We start from the raw sequence: 19,713 nt of genomic DNA on the forward strand, positions 1-19,713 counted from the left end.
AGTAGCTTCGGGAGCTGGATGTAGCTATTGCTTCCTGGCTGATTTGGGTCTTTGTAGCTGTCCCTCCTAAGAGTGAGCCATTGCGGGCTGCCAGCCACTGGTGTCCTTGTTTACTCTCACTGGTGCCCTCTGCTGTCAGCATGTCTGTATGTCACTTTAACGCCTACAGAGGCAAAATTCCAGGTCCTTCTGAAGCTTAGGGATTCCAGCAGGAAGGAGATCAGGGCGCAGGTCAGGAGATCCACTCACCCTGTCCTAAAGGAGCCCAGGGATCCACACCAGCCCATGTCTTCTTCATCCATCTCCACATCTGAGAAGCCCTCTGCTACACCATGCTTTACAAGAGAGTGTGGGAGACAGGCACTGACTGCCTAGCTGGAAGCATTAACTGTTCCAGCCCAGTGATCCTCCGGTGTGGAGGGGATAGTAGGGGTTACTCCACATCATCTCAGTCACCCTCAGTCAGAGCATGGCAGTGCCCAAGCTCCACAGAGGCAACTGTGACTGCCAATCCCCGGAGGGGGCGGTAGGTCACTCCTGGCCGCTTGTCAATTCTCTGGCCTCGAGTCACCCTCATAGGCAAGAGCTAGTTCCCCCGTGTCATGGCCACACTGTTGGAGTCACCTTATTGAAGATTTGTACCAGTGGAACCTGAGCAGGTTTCTGCCGGGGATGCTGGCCACGTGCTCTTGGTAACATCTTGTGAAAACTCTGGGGTCTCAGAGGCCAGGGTGCTAATGCCATTATTAGAATATTGAGGTATGGCTGGGATTGGGCCCCATGAAACAAGGGGGTTGATGTGATGGCAGCTCCCTCCCCTCCCCCATTTACTGAGGACAGACAGCTGCTGAACAGCCTGGATGTGTTCCACTCCTCTGTAGGGGGAAGCTGAGGCTCAGAGGTTGTTCAATGGCTTGGTGGACAGAGATTCCTTAAAACTTCTGGAATGGGGCCCAGAAGACAGCAAGAAAGACCTGAGTTTGATGTAACGAGGGAGTTTCCCAATAGGACTGAACTGTGTGACTATAGACACATCCAGGGGTCTGGCTAGTTATGGGGATGTGTCAGCCCAGTGAGCTGCCTAAGTAGGCAATACCCACTTTCTGAGGCAGATGAGTCTGCTGGGCCAAAGCTGTCCTGGGTAGAGACATCTCCAGGATACAGAGGTCATGCCCAAGTGGGGAGTCTGTATGGGGAGCATGTGACCTTATGCTGGAGAACCATGGATGCCTTCAGCTGACAGGTCCCACGCATGTGGCATGCAAGCCTGTCCCCACCACACAGTCTAAATATAGTCACAAAGGCATCTTATCATGGAGCCTGAGGGAGCAAGGCTGGGTGTGGCCGATGGCCAAGGGACACAACACTCTAGTGTACTGACTGGCCCTGGCCTCCTCAGGTCCCTAGAAGAATGGCATGCCTCCATACTCACAGGCTGTTGGTTGTCAGAGCACTGGCCACCCAGCAGTGACCGCTCTGGGCCCTGGGGTGTGGGAGAGCTCACTGCCTTCCACCAGGCCTACTAGCCAATTTTCTTCCTGAGCCTTTCCTTAAAGGACCAGGCTTTTGGGAAGGTGCCTGACTCCCCTTCTGGGATATGGCTTTCCTAGAAGCTTTGAGAGATTTGGAACTGTGCTGTGTGCCCTGATCTCACTAACTGCTGACTACTGTGGATTTTGGGAAGGGCATAAACCCTCTCTGATATCCTCTTTTCAGTCCTGTGAATAAAAGACAGGCCACGTTTATGTAACTCCTAAGTTGACAGGAAGACATGGGTTCCTAACTGGTTCATTTCCATCTTCCCATACCCAAGGCTTCTGGTTCCTATTCTGCGTGGGCCACTGTGGCTTCCTGAGAGGATCCAGATCTGTTTGCTAACTGAATTCTTGAGACTGGCACCTATGTGGTGCCATCCAGCTGGGGTAGCCCCAGGGCTCTTACATGTCTGAAATCTAGCAGTTCCAGGGCAGTACCAGCTGCTCCAGGGCAGATGCTGCAGTTTCTGATCCCTGTAGGAATCATGTATGTCTGGTACAGCAGTAGATCCCATAAGGCTGCAGATCTTCAGACACACACTCTCAACCAACCCATTGCAGGGTTCAGCCACAGGTTCCCCAAGCCTCAGATACAACCACTAGCCCAGAAGCACTGCTGTGTGCCTAACCTCCCTGCTATGAGTACATTATCTGAGCATACCTTCCCCCAAAGTTCCTGTCCTGACTCTCTGGTATTCCAAAAAGGGGTGTGTGTGTGTGTGTGTGTGTGTGTGTGTGTGCGCGCGCGCGCGCGCGCGCGCGTTCACCAGAAGTCAGCTGAAAGAGTTTCTCTTCAAGGGTTGTCAATCTTGGTTTTTGAGACAAAGCATCTTGTTGGCCCACGGCTTGCTCATTAGGCTACTGAGCCCTAGGGATCTGCCTGCCTCTGCCTCTCCAGTGCTGGGATTCTAAGCACATGTCACCATGCCTTGCTTGTTAACCATAGTTCTGAGGGTCAGACTCAGGTCATCATGCTATGGACTAAGTATCTTACTGCTCTCCCCAGCCTCCAAAAGAGGTCTCAAATGATAGAGCAGATGGTTTAAACCCCTTGCCAAGGATGGTCTTCACTATCCAAATGCTAACCTAGAAGAGGAGGACCAAGATGTTCCCTGAGAGGGCATAGTGGTGACACCATTGCCTATTCTTGGGACTCTGCTGGAGTAAATTTAGGATTCTGAAAGCTGGAGTATATTATGTGTCAAGCTGTGGGCGTGTGTTATTAGAGTGGGACCTAAGCTTGGGGATATTGCTTAGCCTGACAAGTGGCTTGGGAAGGGTCAAACTTCTCTGGGTCCCACATATAGAAAGGGGATGTCTAATGCCAGGTGCTGCTCTGGGTGTTGAGGGACAAGGACACTGTGTCCTGGAAAGGGATTCCACAATGTAAAACAGGTGTTCTGATTGCTAATTAGCGGTTAGCTGAATGGAGGGTGGTTACGGAGTTCCAGTGACTTACTGGCCTGGTGACTTCTGCCTCTGCAGCCTTCAGAAGGACAAAGGTGGGCGACCTAAACAATCAGGCCTGTGCTTGGCCATACGTAAGACACAGGATGTACTACCATCCTTGAACCTGTTACCTGGAGACAGCCACTGAGGACATTCATCTACTCATGACCAGCGCTAATGGTTCAGCTGGCATCAGATATGGGTTCTGTCCTATCCCCTGCACTGACCCAATTCAGATGCTGGGAAGAGCCTGCCTGAGCTGAACAGGCAGAGCAGGTGGACAAACAGGTCCCATGGAAGAGGGTCTGAAACTTCCTCTCAGCTTAACAGTTGCTCAGTTGCCCAGCAAATACTCAACACACACAGTGTCCTTGGCCTGCTGCTGGGCTTTCAGATGTGTGCTAGCCAATGGGCCCTCTACTGGGGACTAAGGGTTTCTCTGTTAGAAACAGATGTTTTCCAGTAATCAGTGGGCTGGAGGATGCCAGACATAGATACCTGGGAAGAAGGGCTACTCATTTCTCAGGACTCTTAAGATGACTGAGGATGCTGCCTTGATGTGAGGGCACAAGGTACACTGGGGGTGTCTACCCTGTAACCCTGGAGTGGGTACATAGACATGGGGATTGGGGGGCTCTGCAAACCAGGTGAATGTTCTGTTTTTCTGGGGTTTCTGTGCTAGATCATGGCGAGAGTGTCAGTTGGTGCAGAGAGGTGAGGCAGGTCTCTCAGTACTGGGCTGAGGTTAATCTCCTGATGGATTTGCACTTGCCAGATCAGTACATTTAGGGGTTCCTGAGACAATAGAGTGGTAATCTTACCTCCTGGCTGATAAAGTCACCACTGATAGAACTTCCTACCAGGACATTTTAATGAAATGAACTATGGCCTGAGCCAGGCCTCCAAAGGGTCTAGAGCCAGTGTAGTCTCAAGAAGTAGGCAGTGGCTGGCCCAGGAGAATCTCAGGCCTGGGAGCTCTATCCATAGGCAAAGGCACTAGACTGAGACCAGGCCCTTCAGGGATGCAGACAAGGACTGACCTTGTATAGGTCTAAGGTATATGGGCTGCACAGCTGGTTTGGGTCTACCCCAGTTTATGTAGCACCTCTCACCCACAACTTGCAGGCCTTGTGTGGCTCAACACAGCTATGAATGTGGTTCCCTACAAATCATAAAGTCACTTAAAACTTTTTAAGATTTCCTTTTGCTGGTCAGTCCCACAGTTCTGTATAGACTTTGTAGATGACGATATACTGCCAAGGACTCAAAAGGTTGAGCAACACCCATAAGCCTGTGGCATCAGTATGTGCTTTGGCCCAACTGATTTTGGTATTTAAGAATTATTTCATGATCTGAGAATCACTGTTGATAGGTGGCTGGATGTAGGTTATGTGACGATCACAAAGGCCTCAAAGATGTCCTTGAAGCCTGTGGCATGGCCTCATGTAGCAAAAGCTCTTGCCACTGATGATGTGAGAGGGAGGTCACCAACCTGGGCCATCTGCTATACCCCAAGTCAAGGTCAACTGTCCTCTGAGAAGGTACCCAATGGATCTGAATGAATGGGAAGTGGCCATTCAGATAGAGGAGGTGAGGTATCCCAGAATAGCATGTATAATGAGGTAGCTCTCACATTCTGAGCATTGTGGCCCATGTAGCCAGCTTGAGCTCACTGTTCATGTGGCCCTGAATATGTCCTATATCTTGTTGTCTCCAATCCAGGGACTCCTAAATATGCATAAGTGTGCTGATCCTGAGACCAACCATCACTCCCCTGTGTCTCCTTTCCTCTGGACTTCTTTCACCCAGGGCCTAGATAAGGGAAACTGATCAGCCTCTGGCATATCTCGGATTTTCAGTATGCACTGAAGTGTGTTCCTTCAGGAGGTAACCTGGCCCTAGGCTCTACCTTGAGCAGCACATTGGAGAGGCTGTCCTGAGCAAGTGGCTGCCTTGAAATCTTCCAGCCCCTGCCAACTCTATTCCGCTGATAGTTTCTATTGGCACCACCCCATGGGCTGATCCTTTCTGGGATATCCCTAAGCCTGCTGTACCCTCTAGAAGTCCAGTATCCTGGGACATGTCTATATCCAACCTGAAGTCAGGCAGCTGGGAGTCCAGGTGGATATGAGGGTGTACATGTTAGCAGTGAGTGAGTGGGGTCCCTCTCTAGGCTTCCCTTCCCAGGTACTGAGACAATAGAGACAATATTGTGAGGGTTAGTGTGGAATCTTTCCAAGGGGCTCCCTGGGGAACAATAGCAAAGTCTTCTACACATGGTTCAGGGCTCACACATCAGGATTTAGTCTGTGGGTGTTGTGCATGCAGACTCCTGGCACCTTAGATTTTTAGTTGACCGTTTATTGGTCTGTGGACAGCCTCCCCCAAGGGGCCTATGGATGTTGATAGCTTCAGTTACAGACCATGGCCAGTGTACTTAGCCAGCTCAAATATTATCAAATCCATTTGCTTGGTTTTCTTTCTTTTATAATTTGTATGTGCATGTGTGCATGGATGCATGGGTGCACCCATAGAAGCCAAACAACAAGGGCACCAGAGTCCCTGAAGCTGGAGTTAAAGGCAGTTGTGGGACATCCATTATGGGTGTTGGGAACTGAAACTCTGACCATCTGGGAGAGCAGCAAGCCCTCTTGGCCAGGGAGCCATCTCCCTGACCCCTGGCTTTCTTTCTTAAGTCTATTTTAGTTATGGTGAGACACAGGGACTGACTGTGTCTGTGTGCTTATGCCAGCAGTATGAAGCTCAGTCACAGAACATGTAGCTGTTCTCACCATCCACCTCCAGAACTTTCTATCATTTTAGACTAAAACTGTTCCTATCCTGTGGCATTGCATCCTGCCTTCTGTCTCTGCAGATCTGGTGACTCCAGGGGCCTCTAATCCTAAAAAGTGTGTCGTTTCATCCCTTGCTTATCTTAGCAAATGTCCTTAAGTTCTGCCTATGTAGAGTGGCCTTTTGTGCATAGTACTTCCAACCACAGTCTAACAACAGTTTTAGGGCACTTCATACTATTATCATATATGCAGATACAATGGCTTGAGGTCTCTTGAGATATTTCATTACCATGTTTTGGGTTGGTGGAAATTCATTGGTGGCTAGACTGACAGTTCCTTTCTCTAGAATAGACCCCTTTGCTATTTGCACATTTAGAGTATTGCCCTCCTCAATGGGATGATTAGGTGCTGTGGGCTGGGAAAATGTCAGGCCTGTGCCTGAGTGGGTCTGGCTGCTCAGGGGTCTATGCCCAGCCTTGGCTTTTTACAGATAAGTTACTGGCCAAGGACCTAGCATGTATGGAGGAGATCTCCAAGTTTGCCATAGCTGGCCTGTCTGTGCTCCCGACAGTTTCTTGTGCACCCATGCCTTCTGCTGGGCAGCCACATGGGGCTGGCTGGATGCCGTGTTCTTCTGGGTTCCCAGGGGACCGGGGCACAGAGATATTGAAGTGATGTCCGATAAGGCATTGGACGTCCCTCAGTGCTGGGCTGCGGTCACAGCCGATGAGTTTGATTTGGAGAGAGTGGAACAAGTCGGGTATTGTTCCTGAGAACCTTCTGTTTCATACCCAGCACAGTGAACCCTTTTGTGAACATGCTAGTCTGTGTCCAGGGACACAGTCATTTCCTTGGGCCTCAGTTTCCCCTGCTTCTGCTGGGGGTGTGGAGAGCATATCTTAGCCTGACTTTGTGGTTCTGGGTTATGGAGGTAGAGTAGAGGGATGGCAACTGTCCTACAGAGGAAGGAGTGGGCAGCATGGGCATCTGGCTCATGATCTCCCCAAAGGCAGGGACCCTTGGTGCGGCCTCTCTGAAGCTCTCAGCCACACCCAGGGCAGGAACAGATAAAGAAGCAAATAAGATTATATTCATTTTTATCAGGAGTAGATAAAAAAATAAACTACGCTATATAACCCTTTCTAGGGCAGCACAATGTGTTCAAATATTTGAAGAACTGTTTAGCTTCTGGAATACTCGAGGGCAAAAGGCAACCAGCACATGGGGGCAGATTGCCACCATTGTCCCCAACTTCAAGGTTCCTGGGCAGGTCAGCATGGGCTGTCTTTGGTGGGTGCGTTGCTTAACTCCTGCCAGCCTTCTGGAGCACTAGGTGGTTTTCTGTCTACACTGGGGACTTATCTGCTCTGCACCTCTACCCCAGGATTGGTCCGTGTGTCCATGGCTCTTCCTACTGCCATGTGGGAGTAGCTGGAGAGGAGGGGGCCTTCCACATAGCCTCCTTGTTTTGATACCTTCCTTATAGGCTGTTGAAAATGTCTGCCTGCTGGCTGCAGCTGCTGCCGCTGCCCTCCTGGGTCCCTGATCCCCCTGTAGACATGGACAGAGTGGCCTATGACAGCCATTCCTCTCTCTGTGGTCTATTTGAAGATCTCCATTCCCTTGTTACACATAAGCTTCCTGGTCCTCAGGTGCTAGAGCTGGTCTATTCCTTGGAGCTGAGGTTCTGGAAGGCTTGAAAGACCAAGCAGTCACCCCTGTCATAGTAAAGAATTGAAAGTCCATTAAGAGATATCATTGTCACCTCTGTGATCCAACCTGAGTGACCTCAGGAGTTCCAGGAACCCCAATGTCCCCTCTGAAATAGGAGCTGGAGTCTAGCACGGTGACACTGTGACCTGTCTGATTCTTGTGGGACTGGTGCTATTCTGTCAAACCGTGGCCAGGTGACAGGATCTGGCCTCATTGTTTACCATATCTTTACATGTGTGGTGGTGCTTCTCAAAGGGGTTTGGGGGCTTCTCAAGGACCTTGGGGTAAAGTCACTCCCTCACTTCTAGGTGCTGAGATGATAAGGAATATGCACTGTGTCACAACCCACAGTTTCATGAGGGGCGGATCTAAGCTGCTACTACCGTGCCAGTGAGGAATCTAAAGTGGGGGCTGCTAGGCTATGTCACTGTGGAGAGGCAGCCAGAAAAGGCTGTGTTTCATGCTAGTCCCTCTCTGGCTCCCTGTGTAACCGATGGTCTGGGGTGGGGCAACTACTCTCTATTGCCTAGAGATGAGCACAACCTTACTTCCCTGCCTGCTGCAAATCAAAACAACACACACCCCGGATTAGTGAGGCCCCACTCTGTGAAGAGTCAGTCTGGCAGAGCCTAAGCCAGTGAGGAACTGAGTCTCCAAAGGCCGCAGCAGTCTCAGGAAGCAGCTGGGAATCCATGGCTAAGAATCAGGCCTCTTCTAGTAGGCCTGGATGGGCAGGCCTGGATTGATGTCTAATTGGTGGATGGCATGCAGAGGGGCTCTTACCTAACCCACTGTTTTCTGTGTCCACATAAGAGCAATGGCTTCCTGAGGGCGAGATGTGGCTTGTTCAGCTTACAGGAGCCTCCATAGCTCAGTGCCGTGCAGGCACAGTCCAGGAGACAGACACGGGCGAACGATCAGCGTGGCTACCACTGGAACACTACTAGACCAAAGATGACCTGCGTCTGTCGGTGTTCAGGCCTCTAGTGGTGGCTGCAGAGGCCAGGAATGGATGAAGTCAGACTTAAGAGGAGTGGGAGACCTGAGTTGTGCCTTCCCCAGGAAACTCTGTGGCTGAGTCAGGCTACTGCTGCTGTGTGCCCTCTGGGAGGCTGAGGCTGAGGCTGAGGCTGGTGGTCTGGGCCTTACATACTGAAAAAACCTGATATGGACTTGGTAGAAAGTGTGTGGGTTTCTTGTTGAGGACAGGGGTCTGTGCTGGGGCCCTGATAGCTGTGTGTATGGCTTCTCAGTTTGCTCCTCTTGTGGCCCTGGGACAGTGTGTCAGCTTCCCACCTCTTTTCTGATCCCTGAGAACATGCATGCCACGAGGGCATGGAGAGTCTCTGATGCTCCCCAAAGCATCTCCCTTTCTAATACCCTGACCCCCAAGTGGGAGAAACTTTGAAGGCCACCTTGGGAGGTGACACCCAGAGATGGAGAGCTTAGTGAAAGGAAAAGTTATCTTCTCAGTGCCTTGGAATCAGAGCAGGCAGCAACTGTGTCCTCCATGTAAAAGCTGTGCCTTCTGGGTGTCCTCGGGGCACAGGTCCAGGCTGTTCTTGGCTTTCCTTTCTTGGGTCTCCTTATTGGCTAAGGGACTCTACCCCCCTGCACTCCTGGGGATCAAGGCTTCCAGTTTGTAAAAATAGCACTTTTTGAACTTCAGTAGAACACCAAGGTTCTTGGATATACTGGGGGTTGGACCATTGAGCCTTCTAGAAAACCCTGATCCATTGTCCCCTTCCCCAAAGTCATGGCTCCTATGCTATGGACCATTCCTGTGTATTGGCTGGTCTTGAGATGGCACAGTGTGGCATTTTCAAGGTCAGTATATTTTGAGACACCAATCTGGGATCAGTCCTCACATGGTAAATGGTTTCCATCCTATGGGTACATTAGCTGATGGACACCTGGGGTTGCAAGCACTAGAGATCTTGCATGTGGGGTGTTGGGTGAGAGGGAGGTGGCAGGGAAGCTGGATCAGGCATTGACCATATGTCCCCTGTCTCACAGCTTCCTCATTGTTCTGGTCTGCCTCATCTTCAGTGTCCTGTCCACTATTGAGCAGTATGCCGCTCTGGCCACCGGGACCCTCTTCTGGATGGTATGTAGGCACCCAGGGCCATCAGTAAATGTCATCACTACAAGTGGAAGAGGTGGAGGAGGGCTGGGTAGGGTAGAATCACCCACCCCTGGTCACTACCACCTTGCTACTGGGGTATCAGATAGGGCAATCCCCCTGCATCCATGCCTGTCAGGTCCCTGGACTATGTGTTGAAGCTGCAGGAAGAATGGCCCCTTTGTATGGGGAACTTCTGACCTAGGCCCAGAGAGAGGACAGGAAGACATGCGTGCAGTGGCACTGAGGGGTGGGGAACAATGCCTAGGGCTGAATGATTCTTGCGTGTGCTATTGCTGACTCCTGGGTCCTGCCAGTGTCTTGGCCCAGAGTCTAACTCAGTCACTTTCCATCAGCTCAGGAGACTTCTATGTATCATTTCTGGCAGGACCATCATGGCCGTCCTAGTGAGCACCACAACTACCTTGGTCTCCCTCTCTGCAGGGTCTCCCTCTTGGGTCTCCCCCTCTGCAGGCCAGACCTGGGACATCTCACCATGTGCCCTGTCCCAGCATAGAGCAACAGGTGGAAGGTTTAAGGAAAGCGCTTTTCAAATATCAGCATCCAGCTGCACTCTATGAGGAGTTGGGGGTTGTTCCATGTGAGCCATGCCCTGTGAGAGGCTTGGAGACTGTTTTTAGGATTCCACACTCTGTGAAGGGCATGGGGACTGTCCTGTGTGACCCCGAACTCTGTGAAAAGCCAACTGCATCTTCAGGGTACTCCATTGTGTGTGATCAGGTAGATATGAGCCTCTGAAACAGGGCCAGGGCTGGATATTGGAACTGAGTCAGACCCTGTTCTGGTAGGGCAATCAAGAGCCTGGAGCCAGTTGCCATGAGGGTATCACCAGTCTCTGTTGGGCCAGACATGGGGCTATGTGGCCTGTAGAAGCAATGCTGTAGAACTACGATGCTTCTGGGAAGACGAGTGGAGGGCAGCATGGTTGGGACTATGGGGACAAGATGGTGACAGGCGGGAAAGCCCAGAAAGGTGCAGCTTAGTTAGTGCCTTTCTGCTTGGGTGCATTTGTGTTTCCCTCCTGTGATCCTTACAGGGAGCAAGGACCACACTTAGCTGCCCTTCACCTTCTGCACAGCGGCTCTCAGGCACTTCTCAGTTCTATGTATGTACAGCCTCTGTCAACTGGGCAGCTTGTCCTGCTGTCTTGAGTCACAGTGAGGGCTGCTCGACCACACTCATTTCTCATGTGTCAACTTTATCTTTCCTTTATGACTTCTAGATATTGAGCCATAGGAAATACCCTTTTCCTGGGTTATAGAGGTCTCTGGTTCCGGCCTGAACGTGATGTCTCCTTCCCCAAGTTTTATTCATGTGTGATACTCCAGGAAAGCGTGAGGCAGGCACTGCTCCGTTCCATCCCTGCCACTAGTCCCAATGCCCCACTTTTCCCTGCATAGGAAGTGTGTCTTCACCGTAGACCAAATTAACCATGAGGCTTGCCTGGTAGTACCTAGTTCTCTACAGGTCACTGGAGGGTTCATCTGGCCCGGCTCCTGTACCCTGTACAGTGGGCTCTGTAGCATATTTCAGGGGCCCCTAGCAAACTTCTTGTTCCCCACTTCCAGCCCAATAGTCAGTTAATTCAATCCAGGGCACACCTGGCACCAAGTATTAACTATGTTGGAGATACCCACATGGCTGTGGTGCCTTCCTCTGTGGGTGAAGGTGTCACTGTCATTTAGGCATGTGGTAACAGTGCCTAAGACAGTCACAAGCTGTGATTGGAAGTTATGGTCACTAGAGGGAGACTTCTCTTCTGAAATTTTCTGGGACTTTTTTTTTTTTTATCTTTATTAACTTGAGTATTTCTTATTTACATTTCGATTGTTATTCCCCTTCCCGGTTTCCAGGCCAACATTCCCCTCCCCTTCTATATGGACTTCCCCTCCCCATCCTCCCCCCATTACCACCCTCCCCCCAACAATCACGTTCACTGGGGGTTCTGGGACTTTTCAATGTGGTCTTAGCCCCATATTTCACAGAGGTGCTGGTTCCTATACCTATGGTCACTGGGCTTCAAGTTGGGACCAGGGCCTCAGGTTTTCCTGGAAACAACATCCAGTCAGTATGCCTGTTCCTGAGTTGGTTCCATGTGGCTGGAAAGATGCTATCAAACCTTAGCTGGTATCTCTTTGTGATGTGTTAGCTGAGCAGCCTCAGTTTCCTGGGTGCCACCCCTTAGTCCCAGACTCCTGGAGCTCTTAGATATGGTTGGAGAATTTCACATGACCCTTGTATCCTTATGTAGAGCCAAGGTGGGTGAGAGGACCCTGGATTCCTTAGTTTTATGTGTGAGGATATCCCCACAGATTCCTGTCAGAATAGTTGCCTTGCCCACTACAGAAGTGACTGCTACACAGATGAGGCCAAGTCTCTGGCTATGTTGTGAGAGGACACAGCACCTGGTTACTGCTGAGGGGAATGACCCAGGTTCCTTCCCAAAGAACTAGGTTTCTGTAGTCCTTGGTCTGGGACTTGGTCTGGAGCCCCTGAGCCAAAACAGTTCTCATGCTAGGAAGGGCCCTGATGTCAGAACATTCTCCTGGGAGGTCTCCCAAGCACATACCTATGTATACATTTATGCGAATGTATTCACCCATGCATGTACCCATGTACCATGTGTACCCAAATGGACACATTCCTATATACAGCTGTGCCTTCAGGCAAGTGGGTGTTTTGTCTGAGCATGTGTGAGAGTGTGAGTGGACATTTACATGTGTAATGTCCACATTTGGCTTTGTGCTTGGTTCTGTGTATCCTTGTGCGTGCATGTATGTGTGTGTGTGTATATGTGTGTGTATACCTTGTATTGTGTATCTGCATGTGTAGCTATGTTCATGCCTAAGTGTAGATAGTACTGTATGTTCATGTGACAGCACATGTTCACATGTGTGAGCCTGTGAATGCACCTACTTCATTTCTCATCTGGTAGCTCCAGACTTGGGGTGGTTACTCCTACCCCAGTAACTGTTGGTTTAGGCTTCCTTTCCTGGTGGCCTCTGCTGCCTCCCTCAGGCCAGGCTCTTTCTGGGGGCCTGTTTGCCATCTGGTGGCTACTTTTGGAATTGCTTACGTAGATCCATCAACCCTAAAGCAAAGGCGGGTGTGGGTGGGACCTTTCGTCCACTCCCCTTCCCTTCCCCTCAGTGTGAGCAGGTCCCCGCTCCCAAGGCAGCCCCTCCCAAGTCTGTTCTGCTTCCCAGAAGTGGCTCTTTGTCCACCACTGTGAGGGCAATGACCTCATTACCTCTTTTGTCCCCTTCTCATTCCCTGGACCCTCCCTGCCCAACAACAGCTAAGAAGAGATTTTATAGAACAAAACCCTGAGTGTCCCAGACACTCCCTGGGTGGTTTGTGATAATTTCCAACCTCTCCCTCACGGTCCTCAGAGTGTCACACATTTAAGCAACACCACCCCCAATCTCTAAACCTGCCCTCCCTCCCCATCTCTCACTCCCAACTGCCTCAGGACCTTTGCACAAGCACTATGCCCAGCAGGGCTGCTTCTTTACTATTAGGACTGACCTCTGAGCAACTCTGCACACTCTCTTCTAGAACTCCCTTCTGCTCTTTTCTGGGCAACCTGGATGTGATGATAGGGTTCTCTGAGCAGGCTCACATCTCTTTCACACTTGAGTCAAGGGAGGCTCAACATCCCAGCTGCTCAGAATGTATATATGGGTTAGGATACATTCCCCCTTCTTTTTAAGTTTCATTCCCAGGCATGGCCCATAAGGATACAAGAACACCCCTGAACCTCAGTTTTCTCCATCTGTAAAGTATAGGGATGAGGGTTGGCTTCAGTCTTAACCTCCCCACTTGGCTTCTCTCCTCCCTCCCCCCCTCTCTTCCTCCCTCCCTCCCTCCCCCTCTCCTTCCTCTTCTTCTCCCTCTCCCCGTGTGTGTGTGTGTGTGTGTGTGTGTGTGTGTGTGTGTGTGTGTGTGTACACAATACCCACAGAATCTAGAAGGTGGTATGGCAGATCCTTTGGGGATGGAGTTGCAGACAATTGTGAACTTTCCAAAACGCATGCCCAACCAAACTTAGAACCTCTCTGCCAGAGTAGCAAGGGCTCTTAACTGTTGAGCCATTGTCTGTCCCCCACTTTGACACGTTCTTAAGCTGTGTCCTCACATGCTAGCCTTCAGAGGCCATACCTTCCAGGATTTGAGCTGACTGTGTCTAGTGGCTTACTTCAGAGTCATGACCACAGATGATGCTGTGGATAGTAGGTGTGAGACAGGTGTGCGTCCAGCCTGGATATCCGGACCAGTAAAGAAGTGTGTGACTCAAAGGGCCTTGCATATGGGATGGTGATATCTTCCCAGAGGACATGATGTTTGGTAAAAGGGTAAGGAGGAGTTGTGTGTTGTTGTGTACTCATGGCCTCGGAAGGGTGGATGTGCCTAGGCCCAGGCAGATTTCAGGGTTGTGGATTCCAGGCCTCTGGGGTGAGAATGACTGTTGGAGACTCAGGCTGAGGGACACAGTGTAGAACGTAGCTGCTACATGCTGTGGATCGGAGTTCTGTTAAAAGCAAAGACTTATTTCAGTCTTGGGGCTAAGGACAGGGCGGCCTCTGACGGACTATGGAGACACCAGGTGGCGCTCTTGTTACGCACATTCCGGCAGCCCTTGGGCTGGGCCCAGAGTGCTGAGCGCAGGAGCCCAAACCACAGCCCGCGGTGCCCCACGGGGCCCCCGGGCAGGGAGCTCTGTGAGGGATTCTGGGAGCACATTGGGTAAATGATGGAGAAGAAGTCACGCGAGGCTGTGTTCCCCAGCCCCAGCGCCGATACTCCTGCCTCAGCGCCTGGCTTTCGTGGTGCCAGAGCCCTGTTATCTCAGCCAGGGCCAAGGAAGCCAGGCGGCCTCCGAGGGATTAAGCATTCTGCTGAGCCAGGCATATTCTGTGGGTCTGAAAAACTGTTCTTGGAGAAATCTGGGCCCTGCCAGGCCAGGGTCTGGCTAGAACTTTGATCAGGAGTGTTGTAGGTGTGCTTGGACTTGAAACTTGTTTGTGGCCCCAAGAAAGACATCCCCCCCACCCCAATCTGGCCTCTGAATCCAGAGCAAGCTGTATGTACATCTGTAGACGTGGTGCACATGTGTGTGCACGCCGTGTACGTGCAAGTCTGCTGGATGTGCATGCACGCCGCCAAACCCACCCACCCCTCCTTGCAATAGGAGACCCTGGCCAGGCCCAGGTGCAGGGCTGTTTTTTGTCTCTCAAACCCCAGCTTGTTTTCAAATCCCACACAAAGACAGCTGCACTGAAAAAGTACTAGCACAAACTCCAGCTCCATGAGCCCCATGGCCCGCATACCAGGGAACTGTCCCGCCATGCCTGCGGTTAAAACCCGTGAGCCGCGCGGCCGGAGGCCTGGGGGATGAGGTCATCTCTCCAGTTTCCTCCCTTACTGTGAGGCTCCCTGGCCCCGCAGGGGCGACCCACCTCCCTGCAGCTGGACCCTTCCTGGCCCGCCCTAGCTTTCTGTAACTCTCTTGGCAGGCCTCAGTTTCCCAGGGGCAAAATGAGATCCGGTGGGCTCTCTAAGCCCTTAAAACAGCCCTTGCTGGGTCCCACTTTCAAGTGGAACAGGGTCAGCTCCCCAGGTCCCAGACCCTCGTTCACACTCGGCAGGGCCTCACATGTTCTTGCATTCATTTTCACACCCTTTCCTGCCAGTGGAGACTTTACTGGTGTTAAATTCAGCGCCTAGCTTCATGTCTCAGTGCTGCATCCAGGATTTGCTCTGGTTTAGTTTGTTTTCATTGTCTGTCGTAGAACTTGTTCTTAGCTTTCGATCGACCTCTCTCTTCTGCTTTGAGTCGCAGCGGGTGTCCTGTTTGTCCACTGAGACACGCCTTGGGTTGTACCTGGTGCACTGTTGGTGCTTGTACTGCATTTGGCCATGTCGCCCCACTGCCTGGCCTGGTGTCTTATCTTCTATCTCTTGTGGTGGCATTAATACCACACCTGTCAGTTGCACTCGTGAGAGTCAGTATGCTCACTCTGTCCCTGTCCCTGAAGACTAGTTTGTAGCTGAGGGAAGACGTCTGCAGGTTGAGTCACTGCTGCTGCTGCACAAGGTCAGGAGACCAGCAGGCAGCTTGAGTTTTCCACCGCCAAGCCCAAGGTCTGTCTTCCTGTGGGGCCCCAGCTCCCTGTTTGGAGCAATCTAGTTCTCAGGGCTCTTTAGAGCCATTCAGCTAACCATGTGCCCAGTCGTGTTACCAGCTCGCTCTTGGGCTCCTGAGTCCTCTGAGGAGATATTGTGTCCCTCTCAGGACCAGAACTTACTACCCCTATGTTTTCAGCACACAAGGTTCCTGTTGTCCCAGCTGACACTTTTCCACTTTAAAAGAGATTCCCTACAAGATGCCCACCTTTTTTGATTGAGTTGTTTTCTCCTACATTCATTGAGGAAGAGTGTCTGTGAAGCTCCAACGGCTGGCCCTGACCGTTTCAGGCTGTGTGCTAATGGGGCAGGGGATTCAAGTTCACACCCAGAACTTACACCTCAGGGTCCCGTAGACGTGGAGGCCACATGCCGCCTGCGTGTAGCCCCTGGAGGGCTATTGGAACAGACATGGACTCAGCTCTGTTTGTAGCCCAGAGGGCATCCAGAAGCTTGGGGGTACTCTCTAGGATTGCCGGTGCCTGTTTCCAGGGAGACAGCTGCTCTGTGGTTTAGTCTAAGTAGGAGGATGTCACCTCTAGTTGGGGGGGGGGGGATCACATAGGTGAATGGATGGGGCTGGGCTGCTTCTAAGGACCCCAAGGCCTCCGAGCTGTGCAGAAAAGTCACACAGTTGGGCTCAGCTTATAGGTCCTGCTAGATTTCAAGAAATGCCTGCTATGTTGGGGTGCAGCAAAGCCTCTTGCCTCCTAACTGCCCTTTCTTTAGAGCCCTTCTCCTTCCCAGTATCTTTCACATGCTATTATGGTGCCCATGTGCTGGGGCAGGAATGGTGGGTGGATCCCAATGTTTTCTCCATTTCAGCTGCTAGAGAATGTAGGGGTTGGCTGGAGTGCTGAAAGCCTGCCTGTCTGCCTGCTAGGGGCCAAGAAAGGCACGGCAGCACACAGTCGGCAGTCTTGTGGACTCCTCTATGGTTTTATTTGTTTATTTTCCAAACCAGGATAGAGACTGTGTGGCCCTTGAAACCCACAGCATGTGCTTTATGGCCTTTGAAAAAATTGTCCAATCCCCCATTCTGTTCAGAACTTGCAGAATAACGGTTGCCGGTGTACTTTATTTTATTATTGTTTTTAATGTTGTTGTTGTTGTTTTGAGACAATGTATAGTTCAGACTGGCTCCAAACTCAAAGAAATCTGTCTATCTGCTTCTGCCTCCTGAGCGCTGAGATTAGAGGCATGTGCCACCACACCTGGCAACTTTGAATGGCCTTCAACTCCTGACCCTCCTGGTTTCTAATGATGCGTGTGCACTAAAATGGTACTCACAGTGCTAGCGTGTCCTGACTGCACAGCTGTGCTGCACTGTCCCACACTGGGTTTGTGGCTCGGGGTGGCTTGTGGCTATTTTGGTTTCACAGTGCCTTTCTTCTGAACTTCCATATTGACACATAAGACAGTTCATGCCACTTCAGATGGCTCTGCCTGGGGCCACTAGGTGGTTTTCTCTACTCCATCCGTGTCACTTTTTTCTCTCTAGAAAACACATTTTGTGGGGTTTTCCAAAGTCCCTGGGACTATTTCCCTGTCTCTTATCTTTAGAAAGCCAGTCAGTGTGCGTCCCTGGAAGAGAAGACTCTCTCCCTTGTAACTACCATGGTTGTCTTTAATGGCCAACTCAACACAACCTAGGATGGCCTGGAAAGAAAGTCCCAGTGAGGGGTGGTATGCATTGGGCAGGTCTGTGGGTGTGTCTGTGGGTGGTTGTCTTAATTAAGTTAATTGATGTGGGAAGACCCAGCCCACTGTGGATGGCGGGGCCTCCTGCTCAGAATAACAGTGGAGAACTGAAGCTGGGCACGAGCGAGTGAGGGAGCATTCATTGCTCTCGACTCTGGACATGATGTGACCAGCTAGCCGAGGTTCCCACTTGGACTTCCCCACAAAAATGGACCGTAACTTGGAATTGTAAGCTAAAATACGGCCTTTCTCTTCCTCCCCTAAGTTGCTTTTATTTTTGAAGCTGGGATACATGGGACACATCTGGGAGGGTGGAAATGGCAGGTCAGACCTTCCCTACCACAATGGACACAGTTTAGGAGCCACGGATCCTAGGTCCTCAGGTTTATGGGGTTTAAACTACCTATCGCCCTGCCCTGGAGGCAGTGGCTTCCTTTTACAAGGCCTGCACACTGTAAGAGCAGGAAGGCCAGCATCCTCAGTTGCCACCAGATTTCCTGAGCCTCCTAGGCCTTAGTGTAGAGGATCCTGCAGGACACAGATCTGGTGTCTGTGTCCTCTCTGAAAACCAGCACATCTATTCAGAACCAGATAAAACCCTGAGAACCCTGGGGCAGAAGGAGAGGACAGTAGGACATGGTGGGGACCACCTGGAAGGGACACAACCTATTTCCTTGCTGTGTGGCATGTGAGGGTCAGTCGGAGGCTCCTAGGCAGGATGGTGAATGCGGTCAGAGCATGTCTTTGGGTGGCTCTGTAGGTGGAAAGCCATGGCCTACCTGGGTCTGAAGGACCTGTCCCCTCAGGCTCTTCTTCACACCCTTTCCTGGTGACTCTGAGGGAAGGGAAGGAGTGTGCTTGCCAGCAGATTCTCATGGCCTCAAGAAGACCCCTCGGATAGACAGAGAGGCCTCGGTTTGAGGTCAACACATGTGCTGCCCCGAGTGCTGACCACTCGGCTCCAGGGCCTTCCCTAACTCAGCTTATACAGCAGACAATGTGTGAGTTGTGGATGGAGGGCCTGTTCTCCAACTGGGCAGTTGCTGAGTCTTAGTGACAGGGCCCAAGCTCTGTATGGGAACCTGGGGAGAAGCCTGTGTTGCACTAGCTCTCACTGTTTCCCTGTGGGGATGTGGTTAGTTTCCTAGTTACTGCATCTTGTCACGGAGACAGAATCAGTGGGAGGGACCCCCAGGGACCCCCACCCCACCCCACCCCACACACCAGTTCTACCGTTCTGTTTTAGTCCCCAGATCTACCTTCTGGGGACCTTACCATCCCTGTGCCAGTTAGGAGATTTGCAAGGGGAGACTGGGACAGTATCAGGATACTGCGCTCGAGCGCTCTCTCTCTCTCTCTCTCTCTCTCTCTCTCTCTGAGTGTGTGTGTGTGTGTGTGTGTGTGTGTGTGTGTGTGTGTGTATGCATGAGTGCGGGTGTGACTCATGTGTAGTGTGTACATAGTTTCCCGGCCCCCCTCCCAGGGCCTCCAGGTATCTGGGTGGTCTTATACTCCCTCTCTCCACCCCCTGTTCCCCCTGCCCTTCTCTAACAATTGTGCTGACTCAGCTCCAGGTTGGTAAGTAGTGATAAATCAGCCTGGGTGGCCAAGTGTGGGGCTCCCAGTGGTTCTTTGGGGTCTCAGCTTCTGACAGTGTTATGTGGGGCTCCCATGTCAGAAGGAAAGGTCTTTCTGTGACGGGAGCCTCCTGTCCTTCTAAAGGAGGGCAACTGTGGGAGCCAAGGACCCTAAGGCAGGCAGGTTCCTATCGGATTCCAGGAACTAGGGGTGTGTGTTGGGGTGGGGGGGGGGTCATCCTCAGGCACTCTGTTTCCAGTACCCCGGGTCTAGCTGAGGCGCAAGGAGGCTTCTACTCGTCAGAGCAGTGGGTTCCTTTCTCTGCCTTCTCCACCATCTTTCCTTCAGGCCTAGGACAAAAGTCAGACCTGGGTGGGAGCTGCCTGCTGGGGGTGGTTCTCCACTTGGGCTTAGTGGGATTAGAGTGTGCCGGCCAGGGACAGGTGTTTCCTTTATGCTCTGCCCGAGGCTGGACAGAGCCTCCTCACTGAGTGCTGCATGCGGTGGGGGTCTCCAGTTCAGAGTAGCTGGGGGGTGGCCGGGTTTTGTTAGGCCCTTGTTTTTTTACATCTGACCCTGGCCAGCTGGAGCGCCTCGCTTTAAGTGCAGGCTA

General features: G+C 51.6%; 1 protein-coding gene across 6 annotated transcripts in view; it reads left to right on the plus strand.

Moving 5' to 3' along the window:
• Kcnq1 (potassium voltage-gated channel subfamily Q member 1) overlaps positions 1 to 19,713 on the plus strand; it is a 332,940-nt gene that overhangs the window by 33,185 nt on the left and 280,042 nt on the right. For all 6 annotated transcript variants that reach the window (XM_039092713.2, XM_039092720.2, XM_039092725.2 and 3 more), the window contains exon 2: positions 9,509 to 9,599. In XM_039092713.2, the coding sequence (XP_038948641.1) occupies positions 9,509 to 9,599 (91 nt within the window). The remainder of the gene's footprint in view (positions 1 to 9,508; positions 9,600 to 19,713) is intronic.

This window comes from Rattus norvegicus, chromosome 1 (assembly GCF_036323735.1).
Source record: "Rattus norvegicus strain BN/NHsdMcwi chromosome 1, GRCr8, whole genome shotgun sequence".
NCBI classification, from domain to species: Eukaryota; Metazoa; Chordata; class Mammalia; order Rodentia; family Muridae; genus Rattus; species Rattus norvegicus.